The sequence below is a fragment of the Centropristis striata genome, chromosome 22, assembly GCF_030273125.1.
Source record: "Centropristis striata isolate RG_2023a ecotype Rhode Island chromosome 22, C.striata_1.0, whole genome shotgun sequence".
Lineage (NCBI taxonomy): Eukaryota > Metazoa > Chordata > Actinopteri > Perciformes > Serranidae > Centropristis > Centropristis striata.
Genome location: NC_081538.1, coordinates 4306972 through 4334471, shown reverse-complemented (window position 1 = coordinate 4334471; position 27500 = coordinate 4306972). Strand labels below are relative to the sequence as shown.

The 27500-nt window shown below is 41.0% G+C and overlaps 1 protein-coding gene across 1 annotated transcript in view; it reads right to left on the bottom strand.

The window, feature by feature from the left end:
- Positions 1-27500, bottom strand: part of plxna4 (plexin A4) — a 252872-nt gene that overhangs the window by 29443 nt on the left and 195929 nt on the right. The window contains exons 10-22 of the mRNA XM_059325536.1: positions 21347-21547; positions 20325-20421; positions 18399-18589; positions 14776-14927; positions 13412-13535; positions 11823-11959; positions 11160-11327; positions 10559-10652; positions 8327-8560; positions 7580-7726; positions 6518-6752; positions 5954-6096; positions 3373-3641 (exon numbers count right to left, since the gene is read on the bottom strand). Coding sequence (XP_059181519.1) covers positions 3373-3641; positions 5954-6096; positions 6518-6752; positions 7580-7726; positions 8327-8560; positions 10559-10652; positions 11160-11327; positions 11823-11959; positions 13412-13535; positions 14776-14927; positions 18399-18589; positions 20325-20421; positions 21347-21547 — 2192 coding nt within the window. The remainder of the gene's footprint in view (positions 1-3372; positions 3642-5953; positions 6097-6517; positions 6753-7579; positions 7727-8326; positions 8561-10558; positions 10653-11159; positions 11328-11822; positions 11960-13411; positions 13536-14775; positions 14928-18398; positions 18590-20324; positions 20422-21346; positions 21548-27500) is intronic.

The window sequence follows — 27500 nt, the reverse complement described above, 5'->3', positions numbered from 1 at the left end:
GTGTGTGTATGAACTTTCTGGAAAGCTGTTACTTCCTGCAAATCTTTGATGAGAGATGTGAGCATAAAACTAACCAACAAAGCCACAACATTCTAAGTAATCCTGCTCTTCTCCCAACCAAATAAAATCAAACAGCCTCCCTCATTTACTGACATTTTATGCCGCTTACTCTCACTGCAACGCAATTAATTGCTGATATTTTGCAGATTAATGTCAAACGTTTTATTTCCCAGTAAACAAGGTAGCATCTTCAAATTTTCAATCTGTCTGACTGACAATTTCTCACATTTAAGAAGCTGGAGCCAGAGTGTGTTTTGCAATTTTATCTGATAAATTAGACAGTCAATCATTAAACTGAATAAAAATCTTGCCCATGATTATTTAATTGACTGATAATTTTGACACTACATGCTGTATAAAAGTAAGTAAAAAAAGCCCTTTCATATTATATTAATACCCATCATGTTATGTTTGAAAACATAAAATCAAAGAGATTAAAGCAAAAAGTTAATAAAGACTCCATAATGATAAAAAGCAGCAAAGGCAGCTGTGTTAACCGAGCATGTAACTGCATCCGAGAGTCTTGCCTGGTCTCAGTCACATTTTAAAGAGCCCAGCTTGAGATCAAGAATAATTTCCACTTTCAACTCTACCTCCTGGTGAGAGAGATTGGTATTATATGTGTTGAACAGTCTCACAGTGAAGGCTAGCTGCGGACAACCACCTATTAATGCATACATGCACATACAGGCATTTATTCTGTCTATCTATTCACATAAACAAACAATTTTCTTCTGAGCTGCTTTTTTGTACCCTGTGTGATGATTGTGTGTCCACGTTGGAGCTAATCGACGCGAAAACATATTGGGCTTTCATGTTTTGACCAATATCAAAACTGCTTTTTTGACACATCCACTACAGCCAAACTAATGTTAAGGCTATGGAAAGGCTGTTTAACTCTGCATGATGCGAGGAGAGAGGGCGGCGGAGGATTGGAGGGAAGAGAGGAGTTACAGGAGGAGAATGCAGCGAGGAATGCGACAGATGGTTGTGGAAGGCTCTCGTTAGTTAGCTTGCCTGGTGGTTGTGCTTCAGCACAGGTTGAGATGGGACAGATGGAAGGATGTGTGTTTGTGTGTGGAAAGAGATAGACACACACACACACACACACACACACACACGTACACACACGGATTTCTTGGAAGAGAAGGCAGTGGGTAGCCATGCTCAGATGCTGTGCCAGAGACACCCTGCTCACGCACTTTAAGCATTGATTTAGCAATCAAGAAAACAGGGGAGGGGGAAGAGGAGGGGAGGAAGAGCAGGGAATATAGATTGAGAGAGCGAGTATAAGAGAGGAAGAGAGAGATAAAGACAGTGACGGTGTGACACCAGCATCAGAATTGAAGACAAATAGAGGGGAGCGCAGTGGAGAGCGAGCAGAGACAGGTAGCGAGGGAGAATAACACTCAAAAGTAAGCAAATGTAGTGAACGAAAAGAAAGAAAGATAGAGAGAACAGACAGAACAAATTAAAGAGAGAGAGAATAAGAAGAGAGCTAGGGGTGCTATCTTTCCAGACAAGATTAAGCCTCATCTTCACAGCCTTATGCCTGTGTGTCTGGGCTATTTTCAGCTGCTATCCAAGGACACACCAGTCAGCCCACACTATAGGGTGGCGTGGCTTGCTCACACTGCCTCATCACATCTGAAATGCATGCTGGGATGTTGAAGGACTAACAAGCGCGTCCATGGAGGAAGAATGAGATGAAGGCGGTTTGATCAGTGCCCGTCACAATCGTGTGTATGACAAATGGGCAATCAAACTGGGCGTGCTTTTGTTGTAAACATGTGCTCTCTCTCCGGTGCTGGCTGAATGTGATGGCATTTTCCCCAGGTTTGCCTTCTCCCTCTCCCTTGATGAAAGGGAGGGGGAGAAGGAGGAGAAGGAATGTGGAGAGAGAGTCTGATTGAAGGCAGTGTGTTATACTTGGACTGCTTAAAGAGTTTGTTTCGCAGCACTTCTAGCAACTATTTCTTTGACAATTTCATCCCAAGTTCCCAATCGAATCAAATCCTGACATGAGATAAATCAACAGTGTGCAGTTATTGCATATACAGAAGCTGGTGACGTGTAAACTAAATGATCAAAGAGCTGATCTCACTACTTGCCTCCATGCCCCGGCAGTCAGCTTTCCTTTCTTGGTGACACAGCTTTAAGTGTCTCCATTGTCCTTGACTAGCTCTCCTTGTCTCTGCCGTACGCGCCATCTCTTGTGTTGTATCTACTGCCAGGATCAGCAGTTACTCCATTGTTTAGTGGCTGCACCATGTTCAGTGAGCTCTGGCTGCAATTAATCATGCCTCCTGCCCAGACAGCATTAATCTCTCTCTGCATCACCAAGTAGCATCTAAACAGGCTTTCATGAGATGAATATGCCCACTGTCTTGTGGATGGTGCGAGGACGGCATTCATTTCAGTCCTCTTCACATAATATATTCTTTTACTGTGCCTTTATTTGTGTGTCTATTTGGTGGCCCGAGTTGATTTTTTAGCCAGGGGGAAAATCTGAATTTTAATTGAAATCAAGTGGACAAATTAATTTGTAGCATGCCCATTGAATCATCTGGGGGTGTCGGGACTGGACGACCCCCAAGCACAACAACGCGCCATGTGTATGTATTTACAGACATGCATGCACACATCGCACACATGCACAACAGCTGTGAGCAAGCGGGTTTACTTGAGTAACCATAATCATAACATTTACCAAACACCGCGGGCAGGAAGCATAATCACATGCAGTGCCGTGTTCAAGTGCATGCCATTAAAGCTTTGACTGTAAATCCAAAGGAGGATTGTGATTGTGCTGGAGTGCGAGCTTTCGCAGTTCTCCCTTTTTCATAAATGGGGATTTTTCCTCTTGAGCTATTTGAAATTGGATTCACTGCTAATTAATCATAATTATTTTGCTAATGATGTGCATGGCAATGCACTCTGGTGTCTCTGAGACAGAGCCAGCAATCCAAGGTCACAGGAGTTAATCCAAACGTCACGGATATGGACAGAGCCACACATAGAGTAGGGTATCCTGTTTTTGATAGTAAAGGGTTGACATAAATCAGTATAAACCTTTATATCTCCAACCAAACACAATATCAACCTACTTTTAGAGAAGTTGAATGTGTATGACAGTTCTTTAGTGTTTAAATACAAAGCACAGGACCTTTTATCAGTGGGAAAAAAAAGATGTGAATTTGGTTTAGAATATGCAGCACTGCATTTACATTAAAAAATGGTCCCTACCAGCTGTGTAGCTTTGGGCACTAGCTCAACATTGATACTCTGCACTTTTCTGTGGCTGTTTCTCACCTGCGGAGCAGCAACTTGGGGTGGTTTTTGCTCTCAAGGTTGCGGTCTATGAGGTCAGACAGCAGGTGCTTTAGGACATCAGTGGCATACTCCAGCTTGCTCTGCAGCACTGTCATGATCAGTGAGGCAACGTTGCCACGGTCCCTCATGGAGAAACCCCGCTGGGCCTCGAGAGTGCGAATAAAACACAGCAGGAAGACCTTGTTGTTAATGAGCTGGCCGAAGAGCTTCAAACCCTTCTCCACTTGCTCCTGGCGGTAGCCTGGCACCTGGGAGGAAACGGGAGAAATGTTAATTTGACCGAGACACAATAAAATTAACAAGGAGGAAAAAAAAGTACAGATTCCTTGTGGCTCATGTAAAAAAGAGCCAATTCGTCATCAGTTTATTTGAATATGATATTAGCTCCCTGCTGTTGAATCAAATTCGTTTATCTTTTTTTAATGGATGAAACCTGAACATAAGTTGTATTAACATGGTAGGTCATAAATTAAATAATTAAATAAATTCAAGTATAGTTTCTGTACATTTTTTATCAGCAAAAAGATCCATCATCATGAATATTAATGCAAAGAAGAAGGGAAGAAAACCAGAAAGAAAAAAGAACCTACAGGGAGATGAGGAGTATAACATCTTCCAGCTTTTGTTACATTTAGTCTGAAGGTTGAGAATAAAGGCAGGAAAACACTAAGCCTCTTGCGGGAATGTTTATTACTTCGATGGTGCTGTGTTCCATATTAATGCAAGTTGAAAGGGAGTGCAGTGATGTGAATTTCCCTCGTCTGAGCCCAGATTGTCCCCGCACCATTTATACTAGTCACTTGCCGCACATGCTTTCCTTCTCAATTTTTTTCTCATAAATAGCACCTATTGAGATTATGTTTTTTTTATCTGTCAAGAGCACTTGTGGTAAGACAGCATCTCTTTGTACCCAATGCAGCTGTCAACCAGCATATGTTCTGTCTTTTACCTTTCCTGGAGGAGCCCCTTGTAATCTGCTGGGAGCTATTGTTAAGTTGCAAGTCTAATTTCATACCGCCTGACAAGATGTGTACAGTGTTTGTGTGTGCATGTGTGTTTCAAGTGTTCGCATTTGCCTCTTTTTGTGCAGATACTGTATGAGTGTGTGAATGCAGACACACATGGAAATCTGGGGAAACTCTGAAATGTATGTCATATTTTCAGCCTTGTTTTTTTGTATCCACTCAAATAAACTGTAAGTGTTTGTAGGTTACAAATCTAACAAATTGAATGTACAGTACTGTAACGCATACCTGTTTAACATGGTTTACGGACAGATGATGCATAAAAACAGCAAAAATTTCCTGACCTATGCACAATCTCAATAGGGTTACTGGGATATTTGAGTTTGGCAGGCTGACAGGTAGAGTGGTAAAATAGCAATATGTTGGAATGGAATTGTTTCCGTAAAGATTAAGAGGGAAGTGGGAAATATAATGGCAGGAAAAAAATCATACAAAAGCTGCAAACAAAATGGGATTCAGGTGTAAAAGTGAAATTGCTGGGGAAATAAATTGTAGAGGCAAGGAAGTGATTTTGACTGGTAAGAATAAACCTTAACAGTTACAGAAAAACAAATAAAATGTCAAGAGGCCAGCTTTATTGAGCTGGCACATAGCAGACTATAATTCAATATCGTTCCACATGTAATTCTTATTTTAACTGAGTGCCTGGTGTGTTTTTAAACATTTCAGTCCTGAGCAAATCCCATTGTTTCAGTAAACCTCAACAGACTTCTTATCACCTGTGCTATTTCTAACTATCTACAGCTCGGAGGCAAAGACTTGACTTTAAATTCTCTGACACATCAATAACAATTAAGCAGTCATCAGCCGCCTAAGACAAGCCTGCTGCTTTTTTCATTAGGCTCTTATTCCATATTATACCCCTCATACAGTTAGACATTTATACCAATTAAAACATAATTAATATTGCTTATTACTGGGAAATTCTCATCAGGGATAGAGTGGCCAACCCTGAGGGCAGTGAAACGGGGGTCCATCATTCTCTTAATGGAACAAGACGACCTGCTCAATTATGGCTGTCTATCAATGTCACCACTGGGGATAAATGACTTGATTTTTTTCTTTTGCTTTTCTCCCACTGATTGACTTTTAATTTGTTTTGGAGTTGGAGAGAGAAAACGGAGCAGTGTCTCATATCGTATGAGTTATTAATGAGCGTGCGCTCCTGATTTGAGGGCTGCCTTGTTTGCTTTTGAAAAAAATGTTGTTGCCGGCCGTCAAAAGGCTTTTGTTTACCAGACAGCAACACAAACAACATCGGCGTCAATTTCACCCACTGTGACCCACCACATTGTTAATTTGCTTGTTCATTTTGCTCTCTTTTCAAATAGGGCTAATTGTATTGAGATTGTTATTTGATAGAGACAAAGAACAGGTACACATGCCTGTGTTATTTCCGCTATTCATATTCAATCCGAATCATCTCCTTCGACCTGCCTGTCCCCTTTTAAGGATTTCCTAAGAACTGCTGATCAACACAACTAATGGAATGGTATTATATTCAATGGAAATGCTCCGAATGTGCTCAAGCATACCTCCAGATCTCGGAGTACAGGATGTTCTTCTATGCCTGGGAAGAGGACCCTCATGGTGTAGGTTCTGTAGTCCAAGAAGGGGATTCCTGCTCCGTCCAGATCACTGGTCAGCTCATGGATGTCTGTCTGGAGCTCTGCAAAAGCTGATGGATAAACCACAGAGAAACATCATTTTATGATAGTATTTGTATGGCACTGTTACTGTTAGACATGAATATGCATTTATGAATATAAAATGACAGCTAAAGTGGCAATGCTAAATACCATAATCATATTTTCGCTCATCAACAAGTTCACTCTGTAAATGCTGCTTTTACTTGACCCAAACCTGATAAGTTTCACACAGCATATGGATTCCTTATCAACTTTTAATGTTCTAAACAGATTTGGGAACAGAAATAACTTTTCACAGGATTAACACAAGATTTTGACTTATTTGTGTGCTTGTTTGAACAGAGTCAATGTATAATACAAAAAGGTCCCAAGGTAGCAAAGCTAGTTTGATCTACTGAGGAAAAAACTCTCCTCTACATCACCTCCTTCACATCAGCATGAACCTCTTACCCTCTTTGCACTCCAGAGCTACACGTGACTCAAGGTTGTCCATCTGCATCTGCAGCCTCTTCAAGGTCAGGTCGCTCTCACGCGACTTGCGCTTGTAGGCGATGAGAACAATCACGATGAAGAGGATGAGCAGGGCGCCGGCCGCAGCGATGCCAATGATGGCGGTGCTGCTGAGCGGGCTGTCGGACGTGATGTGGACCACACCCGGGGAGAAGTCGATACCACCCACACGTGCCTTGTGATGGCCAAAGACAAAGAGGCAGAATAAAACAAATGCATGCATGCACTGTGCATAAACACACAATTTATTTACTTGAAAAGTTTGCATACGGAAGGGGCCATAAAACATGAGACAAGTGGTTCAGTATACCAGAGCTATATAATCAGAGGAGAGCTTCACTTCAGCAGTAACACTTGGAAAAGCTTCACTAATTTGACCCTTAGAAAGGGAGAAATAAGTGGCAATCAGACAAGGAAGCATAGTGTCCTTCAAGGCAAAACATATCAGAAATGTTCTTGTACGAGAACATAATATTGCCCCTGTGAATCCCTTTTAGGTTTATAAAGCATTTCTTGCTCTGCGAAATCCAGATCAAAGCCCAGACAGACATATTGATTTGCTATTTAAATGTGTACACACTTCTGTTTATTTGTGCATCTACTAACTGTGTTACAGTAATGTGTCCATCTCTCTATGACGCTGGCTTCAGGTGGTAACATCAGGAAGCGCTTTGTTCAAAGTGGTCCCTTTTAAAACCACAAATGGAATCTTTATTGAGTTTGCCGGGGCCCTAATCCTTCTTATTGAAGGCTTATTTGTTTGTCTTTTGTCTGCTTGTGGGCAGTAACAGGAACCACAGGGCTGATTGGATTAGAGCTGTAGTCTGTCTCAAAGTGGACAAGAAGATGGATAGAAAGCAACGTGAGGAATGTCCGTCTGTCTGTCAAACTGTCGATCGATTTGAAGGTCTGTCTGCCTTCTTCACCACAGCCTGGCTATCTGTCATGTGTATCTGTGTGTGTCTCTCTCTTGTCTGTGTGAGCGTGTGCCGTATCACTCACCAGGACCTTGTGTCGACCGGTCAGGTTGGGTGACTCACAGAGCAGCTGGGTCTCTGACACTGTTAACATGCAGGGCTTCTCGCCAATAAGAACCGTGTAGTTCAGCTTTCCATTCCCACTATTGGTTGGTGGAAGGAAGTTCCGCCCCTATAGGAAAAAATAAATAAATACATATATGGATTACTGAATGGGCCCAAAGTATCAGGAGCCCTCCTGGCCTTCACCTGCAAAGTGTCACTCAAAGAGACACGTACAAACAAGGAAGAGACTCAAATTAACCACAAAGAAACATACAATGACTACAAAATGACACAAAAGACTACAAAGAGACCAAAACAACTACAAATAGATGCCAAAAAGCCACAAAGTCACACAAATGGACTCAAAGAGATGCAAAACAACCATAAAAAGACACAAAAAACTACAAAGAGACTCAAAATGATTAAAAAAAGACTACAAAGAGATGCATAACAACTACAAAGAAGCATAAAAAGGCTAAAAAGGCTACAAAGTATGTGTGTCTTGCTCCTAGGTGGGAGAGGTGATGGGGTCTTTAGCAGGTCTGTGCCCACCCATGTGCAAGCATAATTAGAATTTGTTAAAGGGAGGGATCAAACTATGCATTTATATCTATACGGATCATACTGCAAAATAACATAAAAACATGTTGTGGGTAACTGAAAGTCCAAAAGTTACAATGAATGAATACTGATAGTAAGGAAGGGTGTATGAGACATTTCCTCATACCTTCAGTATAATGGGTGATCCAGGTTTAAGCTCCAGTACCCCAGACACACTGAGTGGTTCAAACTCAGGATTAGGGTAGTAGATAAAGTTGGTGTTGTTGAGTGCCACCAGAGCCTGCACATCGTCCAGTTTAAAGCCAAACTCATCAGGTCTCTCAGGCACGTCGTTCTCCAGGCTGGTGGACAGCTCTGGGGCCTGGCACAGCATGGTGGTCGGGCTGAGCACCTGACACAGCTGGCAGAGGACAGACAGAGAGAAAAGGGAGGAGTTATATTTATGAGTGAACACATCTTCTGCAAATGTAATGAGTGCTTAGTGGAAGCAGAGAAATGCTGTAAATTGACACAAGATTAAAATTATCATGCAGAAAATGATGCTTCACTTTGTCATTTGCTATGTGCATTTCAGGAGGTGTTGTTGTGCTTTCCATCTTAATGAAGATACTGTGAGTGATTATGCATCAATCCACATTTTTCACATAATCTTTCATGGCTGGATCTCAATACACCTCATACTAAGTTCCCCATTTCCTCACTCATGCCCCCTTGCAGCTAAAACTCCGTCAAACTGGCACTTGAACATGCACCAACTTTATTATGTGCCATCAGCAGTTAGTGTGAATCTTTTATGCCACTGGTTTACATTTCATCAAGGCCACCGGAGACTCAATTCAAACTACAAGCACCTCCATTTCAAAAGGTGCAGAGAAAAAACCTGTAGGACTACATCCCTCAAAGAAAACCACCAAATGAGGTGCAGTTAGAGAGCTTGTGCAGCCTCACCACAATCTAGCTTTGATGTGTGAAGATTCAGGAGCGATAACTAGGTCTTACCCTTCCCTTCATTACCCTCCAGAATGAAACCCCCACCCTCTCATCACTTCTTTATTCCCTGTCCAGTTATACTTCTTTGTGATCTTTTCTTCTCTCTGACACATTCTTATTCTGTCACTCATCTTTCTCTATACCACTTTACCGCTCAATTAAAGTGTCTCCTACATCTTTTTTTCAGGGTCTTGTCTCACTCTTGTTTTGTGGTTTTTCATCTCTGCCCCTGTCGTTCATATGGCATGTGATGGGATGTAAATGCTTCCTCTTTCTTCTTTTCTTTATTCACACCTTTAAACCAGCTTTATACGCAGGAACAGATTGTCCGATCTGTCATTGTCATGCCACACACCACTCAATATCCCTTTAACATCTCCATTCCTCTCCCGTCTGTCAGGGCAATGACAAATCAACCATCAGCACGGGTCTTATTCACAGACATTTCCGTCTCATTCAACGACATTTCCACAGTAACCTCTGCCATGCAGCCACTCAAACTACCGCCTGTCACTCTAATTGGCTCCTTCAACTTCAAACTTGACTAATGCTGAAAGGTCTTCAGGACATCCATGACATTCATCCTGCACTGCTGCACAAAGGTAACTGCAACAACAACAACAAAAACTCCTCCTGTGCACAAATGTTGCCTGAAAGTTTATTTTTATTTCCCTCACATTCAGTGCAAAACTGAGCTGTGAAAGAATAAGAAAGTGAGAGTGAGCAAAAATATTTGTTGGCATATTTAATTTATGTCGGCTCAGAGTGCAAGCTGCCTGCACAGTATCCTAAGACACAATGCCCAGTGCAGGCAAATGTGAGCACAGATGTTAAACGTGGTGCAAGCTCATGCTCAAATGGACCATGAAGATAGCATTACCGCCTTTTGATACTCCCTCTTCTTTCAATCAGATCACAGAGACCCTTGTACGGCTTTATCTATCCTCCCCTGGGTAAAAGGGTGAATAGAGGGTAGAAGAATTTGATAAGGGCCAATCTCTGTGGTTTTTAGTTCGGTGTCAAAAAACTTCCCTATTGTTACAAAGGTGTGGAGGGGAATTACATCATACTCTATTAATTCAGCTGCAACCTGTTGATTCTCACTATGCCCCCTCTCCTTGTTAAAGTTTTTTTCTTGACCCATTTACCTAAAAGTGGCACTGAGGCATTTAGTCATGCTCTGGATAATAGGAAATTACTCTGACATTTACTATGGCCCGCTTCCTTTGGGACGTCTATCTGACAAGGGGACTTAGAAACACTGGTGGTGGTACAGATATTTCACTCAATGACAAAAACAAGGCAAAAAAACTCCTTCAGGTATTTAACCTAGGGTTTATTTTTACCCAGCTGAAGCACAAGGCGGCTTCTTTAATCATCAGCTTTGTTTGTGTTCTCAATGACTTACATTGAATGACTCCTTGAGGTTATATTTGGCTCTGATGATTGGAGTCTGAATGATGTCCAGGTTAGTTCCTGACACTGTCACTGGGGTATTTCCACTGTGAGAGAGAGAGAGAAGATTGACAACAAGGTTCAAAACATAGTTCACAATAGTGAAATAAGTAACTCAAATGGTGTGATATTGATGTTGAGACATTAGCTTATTATTTTCTATTAACTCGACTAATTTGCAGCTCTTCACTTTTGTCTTTGTCTTTAAAAAGCACCAGCTTTCCTAGGGCATCTCAATCCACAGATCCATCCATAGATCCATCAAGATCCATTAACCCATTGAAGCCTGGAAAGCGGATACTTTGTTTTGTAGTATTTGTATAAGCTCTCAAATACTTTTTGAATTTCATTTCTATCTGCTACAGAGGCTGAAAAATCTATTATTTAGTAGAAGCGTTGACACTTCTGTTGAATTTCCAGAAAAACTTCAGGTTTTAGGGGCTTATTTTAAAATCGCCCAGAGGTTTTCCAGGCGTTTTAGGCCTCAATGGGTTAACAGTGAGCAACATACAAGCTTATGACAAAAAAAGCTAACTGACTGAAATGTGGCATACCTGTAGATGCTCCACTCAGGCTCTATCTTAGTGATGGTGGGATCTTCCACATACTCAAAGCGCAGGTCTTTCTGGAGATGAGCCTTGTCTATGCTCACAGACACCGACACGTTCCCGTAGCCGTGCAGGGAGGCGTGGGTGCGACAGGTGAGCCACTGACCACCCCTCCTATAGTGATTGGATGATGAAAAACTGGTTAGTTTTATACTAACAAGATATTTTTTATCCAACAATATATCACATTGTACCGTCACTCAGGATTCATCTCCCATATATAATTTAAAAACCAATATCAATTTAATATTTAAGATGGTTGAATGGTTGCTTAGTTAGACATGGATAAATAGCTTATTGACTGAACATGGAATTGTGCATTGATCACAGTTAAGTGGTGGATTACAATAATATTTCCAAATCATTCAAGAAATGCCATTTCAAATTGATTCATGACTGCTTCATGATTAAAAAATTATACACCAGTTCTTGATCACCACCATTTTTTTTCCTCCCAGGACATTTATGTGAGAAGAAACGATCCGGTACAGATGGGAACTGTCAAAGGGTTTACTCCCTCTACTTTGACTAACAAAGGCTTTGACGGAGCTTTTAATAGACTGTTTAAGTATGATTGGCAGGATCAGCTTCGGTTTGCTCCCCGCTTACTTCAGACAAGTGCATGGCTGGTCTTTAAACATGATTGACACGTTGCTCCCTGCGTCAAGGTGGCTGCCGGTGATGTTGACGATGGTTCCCCCGGAGACCGGCCCTCGGCTGGGTTTGATGTTGATGATCCTTGGGATCTGGACAAAGGGCAGAGGTTGCAAGGTCACCAGTCCATCAAAGAGGGAAATCAAGAGGAATTACAGTTGGGTTAAATAAATGATGCATGACAGTGAATTCCATTGCTGAAACATAATAAATGTTTAAAAGACCACAAACTGCCCAAAATACAGGCTAAAAAACATTGTACAATATTGTAATGTTATGTCTCCATCACTTGTCTTTATATATATATATATTAATTTATATTTGTTTTATTTATTTACCTGAACAATTTACTATGTTATTTACTTATTTGCTTGTATATTTTTATTGCGTACAACTGAAGCGACAACATATATTCTATTTTAAAGTAGTAAATTAATAAGTAAGGTATACTAGAGTTATATAGTATTAAATGTTTGGGGGAAAATTACAGAAATCGTCAGTATGAGCAGGTCATACATATGAAGTGAGGTGGAAAATATGAGGGGGTCTGTAAGTTTTTTTTTTAATGCAAATCGTGGCACTTGCATTGGTAATTTTATAATTTATAACTCCAAACTAAAACTAAAAACTGGTAGACACGCTGTGAATAAGTCTGTTGTAACACTACTCTACTCCCATTATGAGAACAAGTGACATATTTATCTCAGTAATAGGCAAAGCACTTTTAAAATTAGAGGATGGAAAACGAATGAGTGAACTTTACGATAAGACAACCAGTCTGCTTCAGGCTCCAGAAAAGAATCTATTGACTGTTTGCAGCTAAAAATGCCTCTGATTGTTTATATATACCTGCATTCACTAACACCACAAACAGTAAATAAACTATACTGTGGTGGAAGCTTTGATGCAGCAGCAACTGATGTCTACCACTGGTCATAAAGTAAATCCTTGTTCAGTAAATTTGGCCTTCTTATAATCTAATCTCCAGCCTGCTGCGTGCTGTGACATCTAGACCTAACATCATATAATCCTTTGCAGAGACCCCATTGAGAAATAAACCTCAGCCAGCGTCCATTAATGGTTGGCAGTAAAAATGATAGAACTCCATAAAACGAGTACATAATGGCAAACACTGCAAATTTATTCCAGTGTGTGCGAGTGATGCTTATTAATTGTGTGCAGAGTGGGTTTTGTAAGAATGCTGAAAATGTGTTATGTGTGTGTTTTCGCGTGTTAATGTCAGATGAATGTTTTTATAACCATCAGTGTTTCGTTCTCATTCTGCACTCATTACTGACTGACTGACTGGCAGGTATGTTCCACTGCTGATACAACCATAGGAGAAATGCTGAGGAGGGGACTCTCAGTAAGGACCACACCATGTCTCATCACAGCCAAAACATGTACAAACAGTATTAACACAGCAGGTGAAAACACAGATCAACAAGCAGCAAGGTGCTAACATGCAGAGGGCCTCACTTGCAGCATAGGTGTTATTTTCAAGTTAAAATGTTTAAAAAATCAAATATCAAGTGTTGACTCACCACAAAGTAGTAGTACTTGGAGGACTTTGCCGTGAATTCTTCTACGCACTCCCCAACCCCGACACAGACCTTCACATTCCCAGTATACTGGCTCTTCTCTGCTTTACCCATCTCACACACAATCCTGGAAACACATTAGCATAATTGTGGAATATGTAAGAAAAATCACATATACAGACACGCAAAAATGCCTATATGAAAACCTCTCAAAAAACCCTGCCGCAGTCCGCCTTGCCAGCAAATGCTGAGCAGATTATTATGTAAAAAGAATGGACCTAAACCTGTTAAAACCTCAATAAAATAATGTATTATTTGGCAGCAGCTCCAGCTCCTGCACACTGCCAACTTGTGGGAGAAAAAGGAAAAAGTCTCTATCCTTTTACATATGACCTCAAATGCAGCTACCTCTTCTGCTGGGTCAGCGTTTGCTTAGAAAGTGCTGGCACACAACTTACTTTCTTAGCAGAAGCCCGGGCTCTGTTGATAAGCCAACTTTAAACTAGTTTAAAATAATTTGACAGACGGCACCTGTAAGGAACCAAAGCGCTGGATTAAAGTAAAATGTCAACTAAATGTAACCTCAAGAACTTTCTAAAATGATTATGGGACTTTATGTGCTTGTGTGTGTGTGTGTGTGTGTGTGTGCTGCTATGAAATATGGTGGCCTAAGTTGCTCATACTATTACACATACAAGTGTCTCATACTCTAATGTGCACCGCTGGGACTTGAAGTTAAATCAAACTCCAATTTCTTCTGGTCTAGGGATTTAGCTAATTAGGCATTAGTTTACCAGCCATGTCATAGTCTCTCTGTTAGTCACCTTCTTACACACACACACACACACACACACACATGCCCACTCACACCCTGAGGTGGGTACTCTGACTCATGATCAGTTGGTCAGGCTGACTTGTTATGGCTCCGTCGTGTGGGTAAAACAGGTAACATAGTGTTGTATCTGCTTCCCTGCAGGGCATGAAGTGCTCAGCTGTGGTCAAAGTGCTTTCAATGGGATTATAACAAGTGGAGGGAGAGCAGAAACACTACGCTGAATTCAGGATTGAGCTTTGCTGCTGTTCAAAAATATTGGCTCCAGTGCAGCTGGAAAAGACCATATTCATTAGATATTATGTACATTTTAGTCGACAAAATGGTGAATTACTGTGCCGCAAAGCTCATTACAACCTGTAATTATGAGTATATGTGCTATTAATAGCTGCTTTCAACTAGCTGCTTCCTCAAATGGGACTTACAGCTCTGCAGGAATGTAAATTGAGACGAGGTGAGGATGTGCTATTTATTACATAGCGCTGCCTGCGTTCTATATATATATATGCAGTTATAAATGTTAAATGTGACTTACTGTTCGGCAGGGATGTAGCCCTCACGTATGGGGGTGCAATCCACTTCAGCCACCTTCACGTTATCCTTGATCTCGCTGAACTCCAGCCCAAGGTTGTCACCACGAATGGTCACAAGTGTGCCACCTTCCCTGGGACCCCGGAGAGGTGTGATCTGTTGAAATAAAAATCTAGATTGTAGAATTTTGTAGATTTTGTTTGTTTTTCTAAACAACAAGCAATGGGAGTCAATGCAAGGATGATTTCATTGACAATATAGGCTGTGACTAGGTAAAGGGTGATAAGACTTTAAAACCAGAGTCAGTAAAACGTGGAAAACTGATGATGAGTAGATAAGTAGTAGAAGCAATTTAGCTATTTGCGAGATAGTGAACTTAACAATGAATATATAACAACAAAGATTGACTGAAAAAGTGTAGGCTGAAGCTTAATCTTAATATAAATCATGTATTCTAATAGACAATGCTTTTTTATATTTCTTGAACACCTTATTTTTTAATAATTTCTTTAAATTTGCAAAGTGAAGTAAATAAGATTACATATAAATGGCACGGCTCCATCTGTTTTCCTCTCTTTTCCATGTTTGTTTTGTAAAATATGTCTGAAGTATATTTTGTCAATACTCAAAATTGGAAATGCATTTCATATCAGCTAATTTTACCAAAACATTTTGAAAACAACAGGTGAAGAATGACAGCAATACATTGTATTTCACATTTTCTTATTCTTTGGGGATAAAGGCTGAGTGTTTTCTGTTCACACATTATGTAACACTCAGAAAAAAATGACTTTGCTGAAGAGTGGGGGGGTGGTGGGAGAGACGGCTGCAGAAAAGAGACAATAAACGACAAAATAACAGCTCCAGTGACAGCTAAGGGGTCAAGTCTCAGGGTCAAGAGATTGTCATTTCTCAATCCTGTATTCACTGAAAACCTCGACAATATATTATATAAGATTAACTTAAAACTTGGCATTGGTTGACATCTTTGCAGTAATCACAGTGTCCTTTGATTTATCAGCAACATCTCTCATTGTTGATGAGGCGGTTCCAACATCCATCAGCACTTTGCTCACACAATTACTTTTTGGCCAGTGAGTGTGTGTGTGTATGTGTGTGCGAACACATCATCAGGCCTGTGCAGATGGATGGCTGTATGAGACGGACACAGAATAGTCTGTTTCTATCCGTCTCTGTCAAATAGAAGTCCTCCATGCTGCACGCTGCAGAAACAGGACTAGCTTTAATGGTGCTGTGTCACCAGCCCCCTGAAAAATAGTGATCGCAAGGCTTTTCACTCAGGCTGCAATTCTCATTGTTTCTCTGCTCGGTTTATAGTTGGCAGCGTGACCCCCTGCGGTGTTCACAGGTAGAGTGCTGACTGAGTGTGTGCGTGCTGCTTTATCTTATGTCTTGGAGCTCCGGCTTCTTGTGGTGTGATAATCCTTATGTTACTACCACGTGAACATCAAACACTTTTAATTTGATTATTTTTCAGAGAAGTGAAGTAAAACAAATTGAACTAGCTGGGCTTGAAAGGAACTAGCCAATTGAACGACAGAGGCGTGCTCAAGCCAGGTCATGCACAACACGAGTCCTGTGGCTGCCGTGTGGGAGATATCGTTATAGTATGGTTCAATGTCTCTGATTAATAAGGCTCCCTGCTGATATCTTAATGAAAAAAAGAGCCTTCTGGGAACGCGGATACAATACATGCAATTAAAAAGATTGCACACAATGCAGCATGGCTCTCCATTTATTAGCAAATATGGAGGATGGTGAATTACAAAGAGTTAAAGAGAAATAGTGGAGGAGAAGGGAGAAGCAAAAGAATGAAAGCGAGAGAGAGAGAGAGAGAGAGAGAGATGCAATGAGGCGTTGATTAGATTTGTGACTTTGACAAGATAATTGACGGTTGGGTAGAGGCAAACACTTAATCACTTCTCTCTCTCTACCTTTCTCTTTCCATCTTTCTATGTGAGTCTCTCCCTCTCATATTGTTGATGGGAGATGTCATTATAATGAAGCGTATTAGAATGCATTAGAGCCCCGGTCGTCTTGGAAAAGTCCTCACTCCTCACCCACTGACAGTTTTTATGGGGGACGTGAGAAGGCTGCAATATGTCCCTGCTGCAGCCTCAGGGATGTGAGGAGAAATACAGGGCCCATCTCCAGGAATAAATCCACTGCTCGGGGTGAAGACAAACAGTGGAGTGGGGGGAATGACAGAGTGGTCCTTACTGGTCTGGACTCTTTAATAAGTGCATCTAGGGACAACATAACCACCACGGATAAAAATAATCACAGTGGTTTGGGTTATCAATGAGTAGAAGATATTGTACTAAAATGCCAAAGACTCTTCTCTTCTCTTTCCGACTATCCGACTTTATTCAGAAAGTTCTGCTGAAACCCATCAGGTTAACATGCTCCGTGGAGATTCAAGATTACAAGAAACAATAGGGTTTACAGTGCTGCTTTCAGCAAGGTCAGCCACTTATCTGTATTCTGGTCTATGTAGGATGATGTAGAGAGAGGAGAGCGGACAGCGGAGAAGGGATTATCCTTCCATTTCTGTATCCCTCTTCCCTCTCTCCGTCCAAAGCCATCACTCCCCAGGACGCCAAAAGGGATTCCCCTCTCTGTCTTTTTTTATCCACGCTTTGCTTCATCCCTTCATCTCTAGTCAGTCACCATCTGCTCCTATCTCTTGTCCCCGGGAAAAGGATGCAGCGAGGACCTTTATATCCATCATGGAGATATGGGGAGGGAGAAGGGGTCTTCTTCCAGCCCTACAGCCTCACATGTCTCTATTCTGGCTCAGTCTACCCATCAGGCACCACCTCTCTTTCATGTAAAACCAATCCATCCTCCTCTCCCCTTCGTCTTGGGATCTTCCCATCCATCTTTTCTTTTGCATCCTCTTATCCTTCATCTCGCTGAACCTTATCCTTTCTCTGCCATTGCCCCTTTTATATGTCTTGCACAGGTCAAGTGCATTTGCCTCACATGGTGTCGATGGTTTTCAGGAGCACGCTGGGTTAAGTGGGGGTTTCCACGACCATCTGTGCAGAGTTGATTGATAACTCTGCGGACCAAGGATGATTTGTCTCTTTCTGGGTCTTACATTGACTCCTCTAGTGTTTGTTTCTTGACTTTGAAAATAAGATTCTTGTAAATTATGTGAAAAATAAGCAATGTCCCACTTACAGTTTTAAGGAAAAACATCTAAAAAGATCTATTCGCATGGTTGCTGTAATTGTGATCATAATGGTCCAAACTCCTGATGATAGAGATGTGTTGCTGCACTGTAAAAAAGTGTGAAATATATCAATCCTCACAAACACTGTCAGACTGAGAAGCTGGCGGTGACTCACAGACTCTGCCATTATGTGGAAATGATCAACTGCCAGACTGTCTCAGAGGTGTATAAGTATGCTCCCATCAGTGCACTATAATTATTTGTGTGTGTGTGTGTGTGTGTGTGTGTGTGTGTGTGTGTATGTATAGCCTTTGAGTTAAAAGCCATCAATGTTGGCATTGCATGTCGGTGCTTAGGTGTAAAGTGTGTACTGAATGCATGGACGTTGTGTGGATACTAATGCATGTGTGTCCTGGCTTGTGTCCCACCTGTGTGATCCGTGGGTGGGTGCACTTGCTGTTGATGCCATTGTGCTCCAGCCACTGGTTCTCGGGGTGGGGGCAGTGTTGTTTGAGGGTGCAGCGGTTCTCTCCTTTGCACCAAACGCATCCGAACAGCGGGTCCGCCTTCAGACACAAACCGCAGCTTCCACGCTGGGCGTCGCACTTGTATAGATGGACTGTGCAGGAGGGAGGAAACAGACAGAGAGAGATGGAGGGAAAGAAGAAAAGGGGAGAAAAAACAGAGAAAGGGTGGTGAACAACCTTTGAACAAATGATTACAGAGCAGCAAATGCATGCAAATTCTTTTTTTTTGTGCAAAATCCCCTAAAATGACGGACTAGCACTTCAAAACACACAACAAACTAAAATTTGAGTTGTTTACCCAAATCTCTCAATGCCTGTCTGCTGCTGTTTGAATATGCGAAACAACAAACTGAGCATTTTGAGATCGACAACCGTTGATATCTTTGTCTCATTATTTCTCCATCTATCATCATCTTTATATACTGCCTCTCCCTCTCTCTCTCTCTTTGAGTTTCCTACACGGCTGCCTCTTGCCTCTGCTCGTTCACCACACATTTAACATATCATCTCCATGGCAACGGGCCAGCCATTTTCTTTTTAATTGCCATTAGATGCATGTGTGATCTGTCCATCAAATGACGCCCCAGGAGCTGCTTCCTCCACAGGCAAACAAAAGTGGGAGGATGGAAGAGAAGGACTCTCCAGTTCAAGAATCTCCCTCTCTCTTTCTTCAACTTTTGTTGCTTCTTTGATTTTTCCACTTAAGCTCAAGGATGTTTCATATGCCGCATTTGACTCAGACACACAGGCGCACACATGGATACTGTACAAACTTTGCCTAACAGCACAGTGTCATGTTGGCATATCATTCTATTTTAACAATATGTTTCTTATGCCTGACTCTACTGCCTTAGGTTAAAATGAGTTGTTTTCCTGTCAGAGAACTTCAACCCCCAGCATGCTGCTGTTTTCCTGCCCCAGCATGGATCACTGGCAGTGGTGGATAGCCAGTAGCCAAACTGAATCAAGCTCAGCAGCTGAATGCTAAGAGCTTAAAAATGCAGTACTGAGCTGTCATTCCACATATACTGTGAGTAGACAGTTGTACAGAGAGGAAAAAAAAGAGACAGCAATATGTATTACACCTTACCCTATTTTTTCTGTATAACGCCAGCCTGGAATAACATTCTTGAAATGATTTTTGATTATAATAACTTATTAATTAATTTGATCAGCTGTACATGTTCTTTTTCTTACTGCTTGACTAAAATGTACACCAGTAAAGCACAGTGAATTTCTGAGATGAGAAGAAACTAAATGAAGGAAGGAGAGCTGCATTGGTGACAGGGATATATAGATTGCGAAACTCTCAGAGAGATGTTGACAGAGCAAATAAAAGAAACAGCCGAAGAGAAATAATGTTTGTGAGGACGCACGAAAGAGGAATTTAGAGAGTTGGGAAGAGACAGACACACAGCAGCGAAGTGTGGGAGAGACAAAACGGACAAATGGAGAGAGACGGGAGGGGAAAGAGACCTAGAGAAGGGGAAGCGTGAGAGAGGATGTGTTAAAGTTAACCACTCTACACAGCAACATCAGGGGATGGATGCTGCACCTCAGCACACCGCCCGGCTGTTGCCATGGAGACCAGCTCCAAGGGCAACAATGGGGAAGCAGCAGCTTTACTGTGTGTTTGTGTCTATATGCGTGTGTGTTTAAGTGAGAGCTTATAAGACACTATGCCGACTATATGTGTTTGCAAGAATTATGGAAAGAGCTGATATGAACACAGAAGTGTGCTTTGTGTGTGAGTGTGTGTGTGTGTGTGTGTGTGTGTGTGTGTGTGCGTGTGCGTGTGTGTGTGTGTGTGTGTTCGGGCATGCTCACCTTTGTTGTGGGCGGGGTTGTCAATGCTGAAATCTCCGTTCCATATGACGGTCAGCTCCGAGGGAAGGCTGCTCATCTCCATCCCATCATAGGAATACTATTACCATGGCAACCAGAGAGGGAAAAAGGGAGAGACAGGGAAGAGAGTATGAGAGAGAGAGAAAGAGAGAGAGAAAAAGAGAGAGAAAGAGAGAGAGAAAGAGAGAGAGAGAGAGAGAAGCTGTTGAGCTACTTTAAACTGTCTATTATCTCCAAGTCCAAAAGGCTCTGGTATAACAATACTCCTTTGAATGCAAAAAGCATCAGCAACAGGTGGCTGCAGACACAGTGAATACACACATGAACTCTCACACGCTGATTCCACAGACGCACAATACACACAGCAGAGAGCTTTCAAAGACCAGATTATTTTTTATTTGGTTCTGTAACACGAGCAGAATGGAGGGTTGCTGCTAGAATCATAATTTTCTGCTAAATTACAGTCTCCCTCCTTCACTGCTCAATCAAAGTACAATATTTGGATTGTACTGTGATTAGACACACAAATCCTGCAGACATCTCTACAGACAGACAGACACTGACACACACACACACACACACACCAAGAGTGATGAAGATAGACAGGAAGATGAGATGTTATTGTATCAACAGATGATTAGCATCAGGGCCAGCATAAAGCCTTTTTCATGCTAGTCCTCCATTGCTGTCAATGCTTTATTCAGTCACTGAATGGAGCATGATCACAGGGATGGCTGTGCTGGAGAGACAAAGTCAGGCTCTTGTCTCATCTACCCACTGTCTAGCTAGAAGAGGAAAAACCAGTCAGCTGGAATCAGTGTGTGTGGCTGTATGTGTGCGCAAGAGATTGACAAAATATTACGGCCACTTTTATAGGCAAACTTTATAGAAATGGGGCGTTTTATAGAGATTGTGTTGGTGTGTGGGTGGACGGTGGTCAATGATTGTATCCCTAAGAATATGGCAAGTAAAATACACACACATGCACACACACTCATGCTCACCGATGTGTTTTGACACTGCACTGAGGAGCTGTTGAAGCGCAGGGCAGGAACTCTGTGCTCGTTTCCCTGGATGTTCAGCAAACACTCGTACCCCCTCTGTCCAGACTGGGGCTGTGGGAGGTTCTTTGCCCGTAGGGTGATGGGCTTTACCACGTTGACTGGCACCAGGATCCTGTCTGCAGGCAGCAACTGGGGACACCCCTGGAGCAGAGACAAAACGACAGGGAAGGAGAGTGTGAGTATTCTCATCAGGTTGAATGCATGATTGCAATTAGATTAATTTTACTCGAGAATATTATGTAATGTAATGTTGCACCGTGTTATTAGAGGTGCAGTTTGGCTGTCACCTGAGGCACACAGTCAAGTACACAAACTCTCTTTTATGGATTCAAACAGAAGGAAGGAAATGCTAGGAAATCAAACTCAAAAGTTCCACTGTCTCAAAGGTAAATAATAGTCTTATGCCATACTTCATATGCCAGAAGCAATAGTCTACAGCTTTAGAGTGTGAAACATCAAGACACAAACTTAAAATTACATGCCCTTACTTACTCAACATAGTTTAAGTGCTGCCCTATTACACTGGTCGTTATAATACAGTTATGAGTGGTTGCATTTCTGACATTGCAGTGATATGAATAGCAACATTTTCAATCTATTAGGAGATACTGATGATGGTTACTAACTACACCAGTTACAAAAAGAACTCCAGAAATCACTCTAGTTCTCACTTGATTTATGCTGTATTACCTCAGTACATAAAACATTTTCCTAATGATTTTATGGTCTCAATTACAAGTTTAAAGCCTTATTCAATAGAGCATGAGGTTCATTGTGTAAGCTATGGTCATATTTAGAGTAAAATGGATGATAATACAGGGTATGTTTTAGTGAGCGGCTAGCTTGTGATTGATGGGTCGCTACAATGGTTTTCTCCTATTTTGGTTGTTGTCTTTGTTTTTAGTCCTAGACTTTGGACCCCTTCAGAGTGTGTTTTAGGTTCATGAAAATTAATTGTAACATTTCAGTCTCCTAAAATGTCTTTTTTTAGCCATCAGACACACTAAAAGACACTCTAAAGTGTCAGATGTTCATTTTTTAACCTTGCTAACCAAGCTAGCCAACAAGTGATAACACCCTTTTGTCCAAACATCTGGCTCAAAAACACTAAGATGGCTTGAAAAGCCAGTCCACAAACCAGTGGGTGCCATCACAGTGGCTATATCCACCTCTTAAATATAGGCTATGAGCGCACCAGGAACATTACAACACGACTGTCAAAGAGCATACTGCAAACTCAAAGAGCCATCAACATACTCATCATGTATTTCATCAGGTAGCAGACAACCCAGCACTTAACCAACATTAATTTAGTTCAATTAAATAGCCACTTCAGCATGTGCCGTTTTTAGTGTTTTAGTGCTTTTATTTGTGGTAGTTCCTGTTAGGTGAATATCAGCTGATTCTCTTGGTTAGACAGTCCGAGGACCTGCTCACATTCACTGTGGGTGAAGGACCAGCTCAACAGGTACTTCACCGTCATTATCAACAGGACAGGAGCATTAATGATACAATGACACAGACAGTTGTACAGAAATGATATGAGCTCTCAGTTGGTATTTGTATGTTTTGGATTTTGTGTTCATGAACATGTTTTTATTCATGAAGAAAAGATGTCAGTAATGGACAAAAAAATCAGGTTGATTTGTACCGGTGCAGTAATTAGGCAAGAATGAATGACAGAGAGAGAGAGAGAGAGAGAGAGAGAGAGAGAGAGAGAGAGGGAGATGAGTCACTTAGCAATTGGATATCTAAAATTAACAGCCAATCAATTCAGATGTGGGTAGCCAGCTAAATATAGAGCACCTATGACTTGCCTCGAACATGAAGGGGAGAGGAAAGGGGAAGACAGGTGAGGTGAGGAAATGGACAGAGAAGCGGAAAAGGAAATACAAACATGAGGACAGAGAGAGCAACTGCAAAAAAGAGCAGTAGAAAGAACAGGAAAGTGACTGACAAGCAGAAGTGAAAGGTGAGGAGGAAGGTAAAAGAGGGTAAAGATAGTAAATAGAGAGCAGCACTTTCCTAAACTGTTTCATGTTTTTCGCTGAAGAGCGGTGGATAGAATGAGCGAGAGAGAGCAAAATAGGCAAAATCAGAGAGAGGAACAACAAAAGAAGAAGAGTGACTGAAAGAGGCAAAAAAAAAAAAATACCATTAAGCATATGCGACAGGAGAAGCTTTAGCATGTCAAAGAGGCAGGAGGAGAGAGGGTGAAAAGAAGGAGCGCAGATAAGGTGAGCCCCCGCATGGATGGAGCTGGGGGGGAGTGAAGCATAGCGCACGTTGAACTGGGTGATAACACTTGTTTGAAGTTCATTAAAAGCCACTTGATTGGGTTAGGCTGAGTGACTGACTGGATGGCTGCGTGGTGAGAGAGAGGGGAACGCTCTGTGACACTATTCACAAAGTCATTATAGATAAATGACAAACAGGGTGAGTGAGTTCAGCAGTGGAGGAGAGGAAGGGAGAGAGAGGTGGTGCATGTGTGTTTGCTCTTCCAAATCTCATTTTCCTAAGAACGAAAGGGCCATATTTGGAGTATGAAAATGAGTGGGAGAGCAAAGAGAGATGCAATCCATTTTTAATCACATCTCTTCCAGTTAATACACTTGAACAATAGGGACAATAAATTTGATCTGGTATGTGGAAATGAAGGCATGGGAGGCACTGGAGTATGACTGAACATGGTGACTTAAGCTGAATCTTGGAGACACAGATCTACACTGATAGTGGCATATGGTGATAGGATTGTGCACACACACACACACACACACACACACAGAGAGAGAGAAAGAGGTCGTCACAGCAAGAATGCACTGAACCCTAAACCCAAGAACTCACACTAAAACGATTCATCGTTAACGCACACTGACATGACACACACACACACACACACACACACACATGCATGCAAACACATGCAAAGAATAAACTACAGCCTCTGAATCCCATTTCAGTAAAAGATAAACGCCACTAGTCAGAGCCAGACAGCATCGCTTGCATCATCTGCCTTTATGACAACACGTCACAGAGAAGAAATTCTTCAAAAAGCTAATTCCAACAGCTGCTGACTACACACACATATACACTATTTCACCATTTCATTAGCACCTTTCACTGGCATCAGAATGATTTTTACAGCTACGCTCCAAATACCCATTCATGTCTCAGGTAAATAATCTTACATAGTGACACTTAAACCCCTCTTTCAAACACATACAAACAGGTTTATATAAACTATGAACTCAGTCATCTGTAATTGTGAAGCAGACATTTCCTACTACTACAGAATATGTCTGTTGAAGATCAGTAAAATCTTAATTCTCACCGTTCCCAAGTTTCGTGACAAAAAACAAATGATAAAAGCAAAAAACAGATGCCTTATTTGCTTCAATAACAATGTGAAATTCTTAATGTGCCCGGGAATCCACAAACAAGCAAGTGTGTAAGCTGTTGGTACGGTGTGTTATTTCTCCTACTTAGCTCTGATTTTTGTGTTTGTATGTATACATACACACTCAGACACACCAATATAACACATTGTGATTGTTGCCAGCAGTCCCTGAGGCCAAGTGGGCTTTCAGCTGTTTGGACAAACACACGTGTATATCCTGGTTGGCTACTGACACTAGTGGTGCTGGCAGCGATGCTCGCTGTCTCCTGTTAAGATTCATGCCCACATTTGAGTAGATCTAATGTCAGTTTGTTTATTTCCAATCCCCACCCTCTCAACATGCAAAGTGCAATAGATAACAGATGAGCAAATGCAAATCACTGACGCTGTGCATGCACATAAACCACATACTACATATACACATACAAATGCACACATAAATATGCACATGTACCTGTGTGCCATCATACAACAATTAACACAAAAATAACTCCTCCAACTCCATCATGACCCATACTGTTGACACATCTCAATTCAATTTCTGATTTTATTTTTTTTTCAGCGCTGAAATCTATATTGATTTACTATTACTACTACACTTGATTATCAAATTATTGTCGGTAACACTTTACAATAACCATCATTTATAGATGGTAAATAGACCATTTATAAATGGTAAACAGATAGTTTATTAATGTTTAATCATCATTTATAAACCGTATATAGGCCATTTAGAATGGTGAATAGAAAATGTAATAATGTTGAACTATAATTTATAAATGCCAAATAGATTACTTTACCATAAACAAACATAATTATTAGTTTATTAATAGCTTTACACTCATTATAACATTTTTAACACCATATTAAGTATGTAAATGATTTCAAAATGATTCATATACCTTTAAGAAATTGCTTGAAAACATTTAAAGATTAAATATGTATAGAATTTTGTAAATGGTTAATAATAACTGGTTTATAAATCATCTATAAACATCACTTAGATGGTTATTGTAAAGTGTTACCTTATTGTCTTCTGATACTTTTGATTTTTAACTTCTAGTTCACATGCAAATATGTGTAGCAGAAATGCTATGCAGGTCCCACTGTTTGCATGAAAAAAGTAAACTTTTGCTTTCATGTATAAGTTGGTGTCCTCTTTGTACTATGTAGATTTAAAAAAAAAAAAAAGTAATAAATAGCCTTACTTGCAGTATCCTAATATATTGAATCTTAACCCCTGTGTCATGATACGTATTGTATTGCAGGATTCTTGCTAACTCATGGCCCACTATCAATAGGAGGGGAAAGATAATCTTAAAAATCTGGACAAATGTAACCAAAACAATCTGCAGAGGTAAGTGAGATTTTTTTTTTAAATGGCTGAAACAATCTTTTAAACAAATGTCCTGGCTGTAGAAAGAGATAACTGGTCTGTCAGTAGGAGGTGTGAGAGAAAGTAAATTCTAGATGTGAATCTAGTTTATATATGTGTTTATGTGTGAGTGTCTTTTCGTGAAGATGTGAACTTTAGTAACAGTCCTATAGTCATGTAATCAAGAAGTTGCACTACAAAAAGAGAAGTACTTGTCAATAGCATGACTCATCTTAACCACATAATGAGTGCTGTATTCTGAAAACCAAGTTGGCGCCTCTCTTTTTTATCTATATAATTATCCTTCATTCTACCACTCTCCATCACTGAGTCATTGTTTACTGTGACCTCATCTTTGTTTCCCTGTCATGCTCATTCTTCATCCCTCCTTCATTTATCTCTCTCAAAACCCAACCTGTGTGGTTCGTCCTATCTAGCTCAGTGACCCTTCTCATTTCTTTTTATCAACTCTTCTTACTGATTCTCTCTTCCTCCTCCCTTTCCTGACTTCTTTTCTTCTTGGGGACCTACTTAGATCTGATAATTAGAGTCTGGTGGGAGGTGTGAAGGGTGGAGGTAGGGAGAGTGACAGAGAGTAGGCAGCCGAGTGGGAACTGTGAATGTAAAAGCCCTTGGCATAGTTTGAAGCAAGGGAAGAGGGAGGGTAAGCGCCAAAGAGAGAGGCCCATAATTATAGCAGTGTAAGGTGTGAAGATGAAGAGGATCTTCAGTTTTCATACGCTACACGTACACACATACACACACACACATACACCTTGTGGTTACCAAGAGCTCCCCTTAACTGGCCTCTGTTTTATCATCTCCTACAGAGCCTCGGGCAAAGACACTCTGCTGCTCGATGTTCATTCTCCGTCCTTCCCTGCTGATCTTCACCTTGTTTCTATCCCACCGTTCAGTCTTCACCTTAGCTTTTTTTGTCCAAATACCTCCCCTGCCTGCATTTCCGTCCTTGTTCTTAAAGGAATAGTGCACTTCATTAGAACTTTATACTTTAACAGCTTTTTGTTCTTTACTCAGATTCTATGTAACCTACATAACTGCATCCAGTAGTTTTGTATGGAAGTTGTCATTTTAAACCTGACCCTGTTCTTTTTTCTTGTTTTACCTAACTGTAACCACATTATTTTGTTGCCTAAAATTAACTAGTTTCTTTTGGTGCTGAAACCTAGCCATGTTTTTTCCTCTCACAACATTACCAATGTTACTGGAGCAGCAATTGTTTGTAGGGCTTCATAAGAATCATGTTACACAAGTTTGTTGTTATGAAAACTTCTACTCAGTTAACTATTTGCTGATATCTG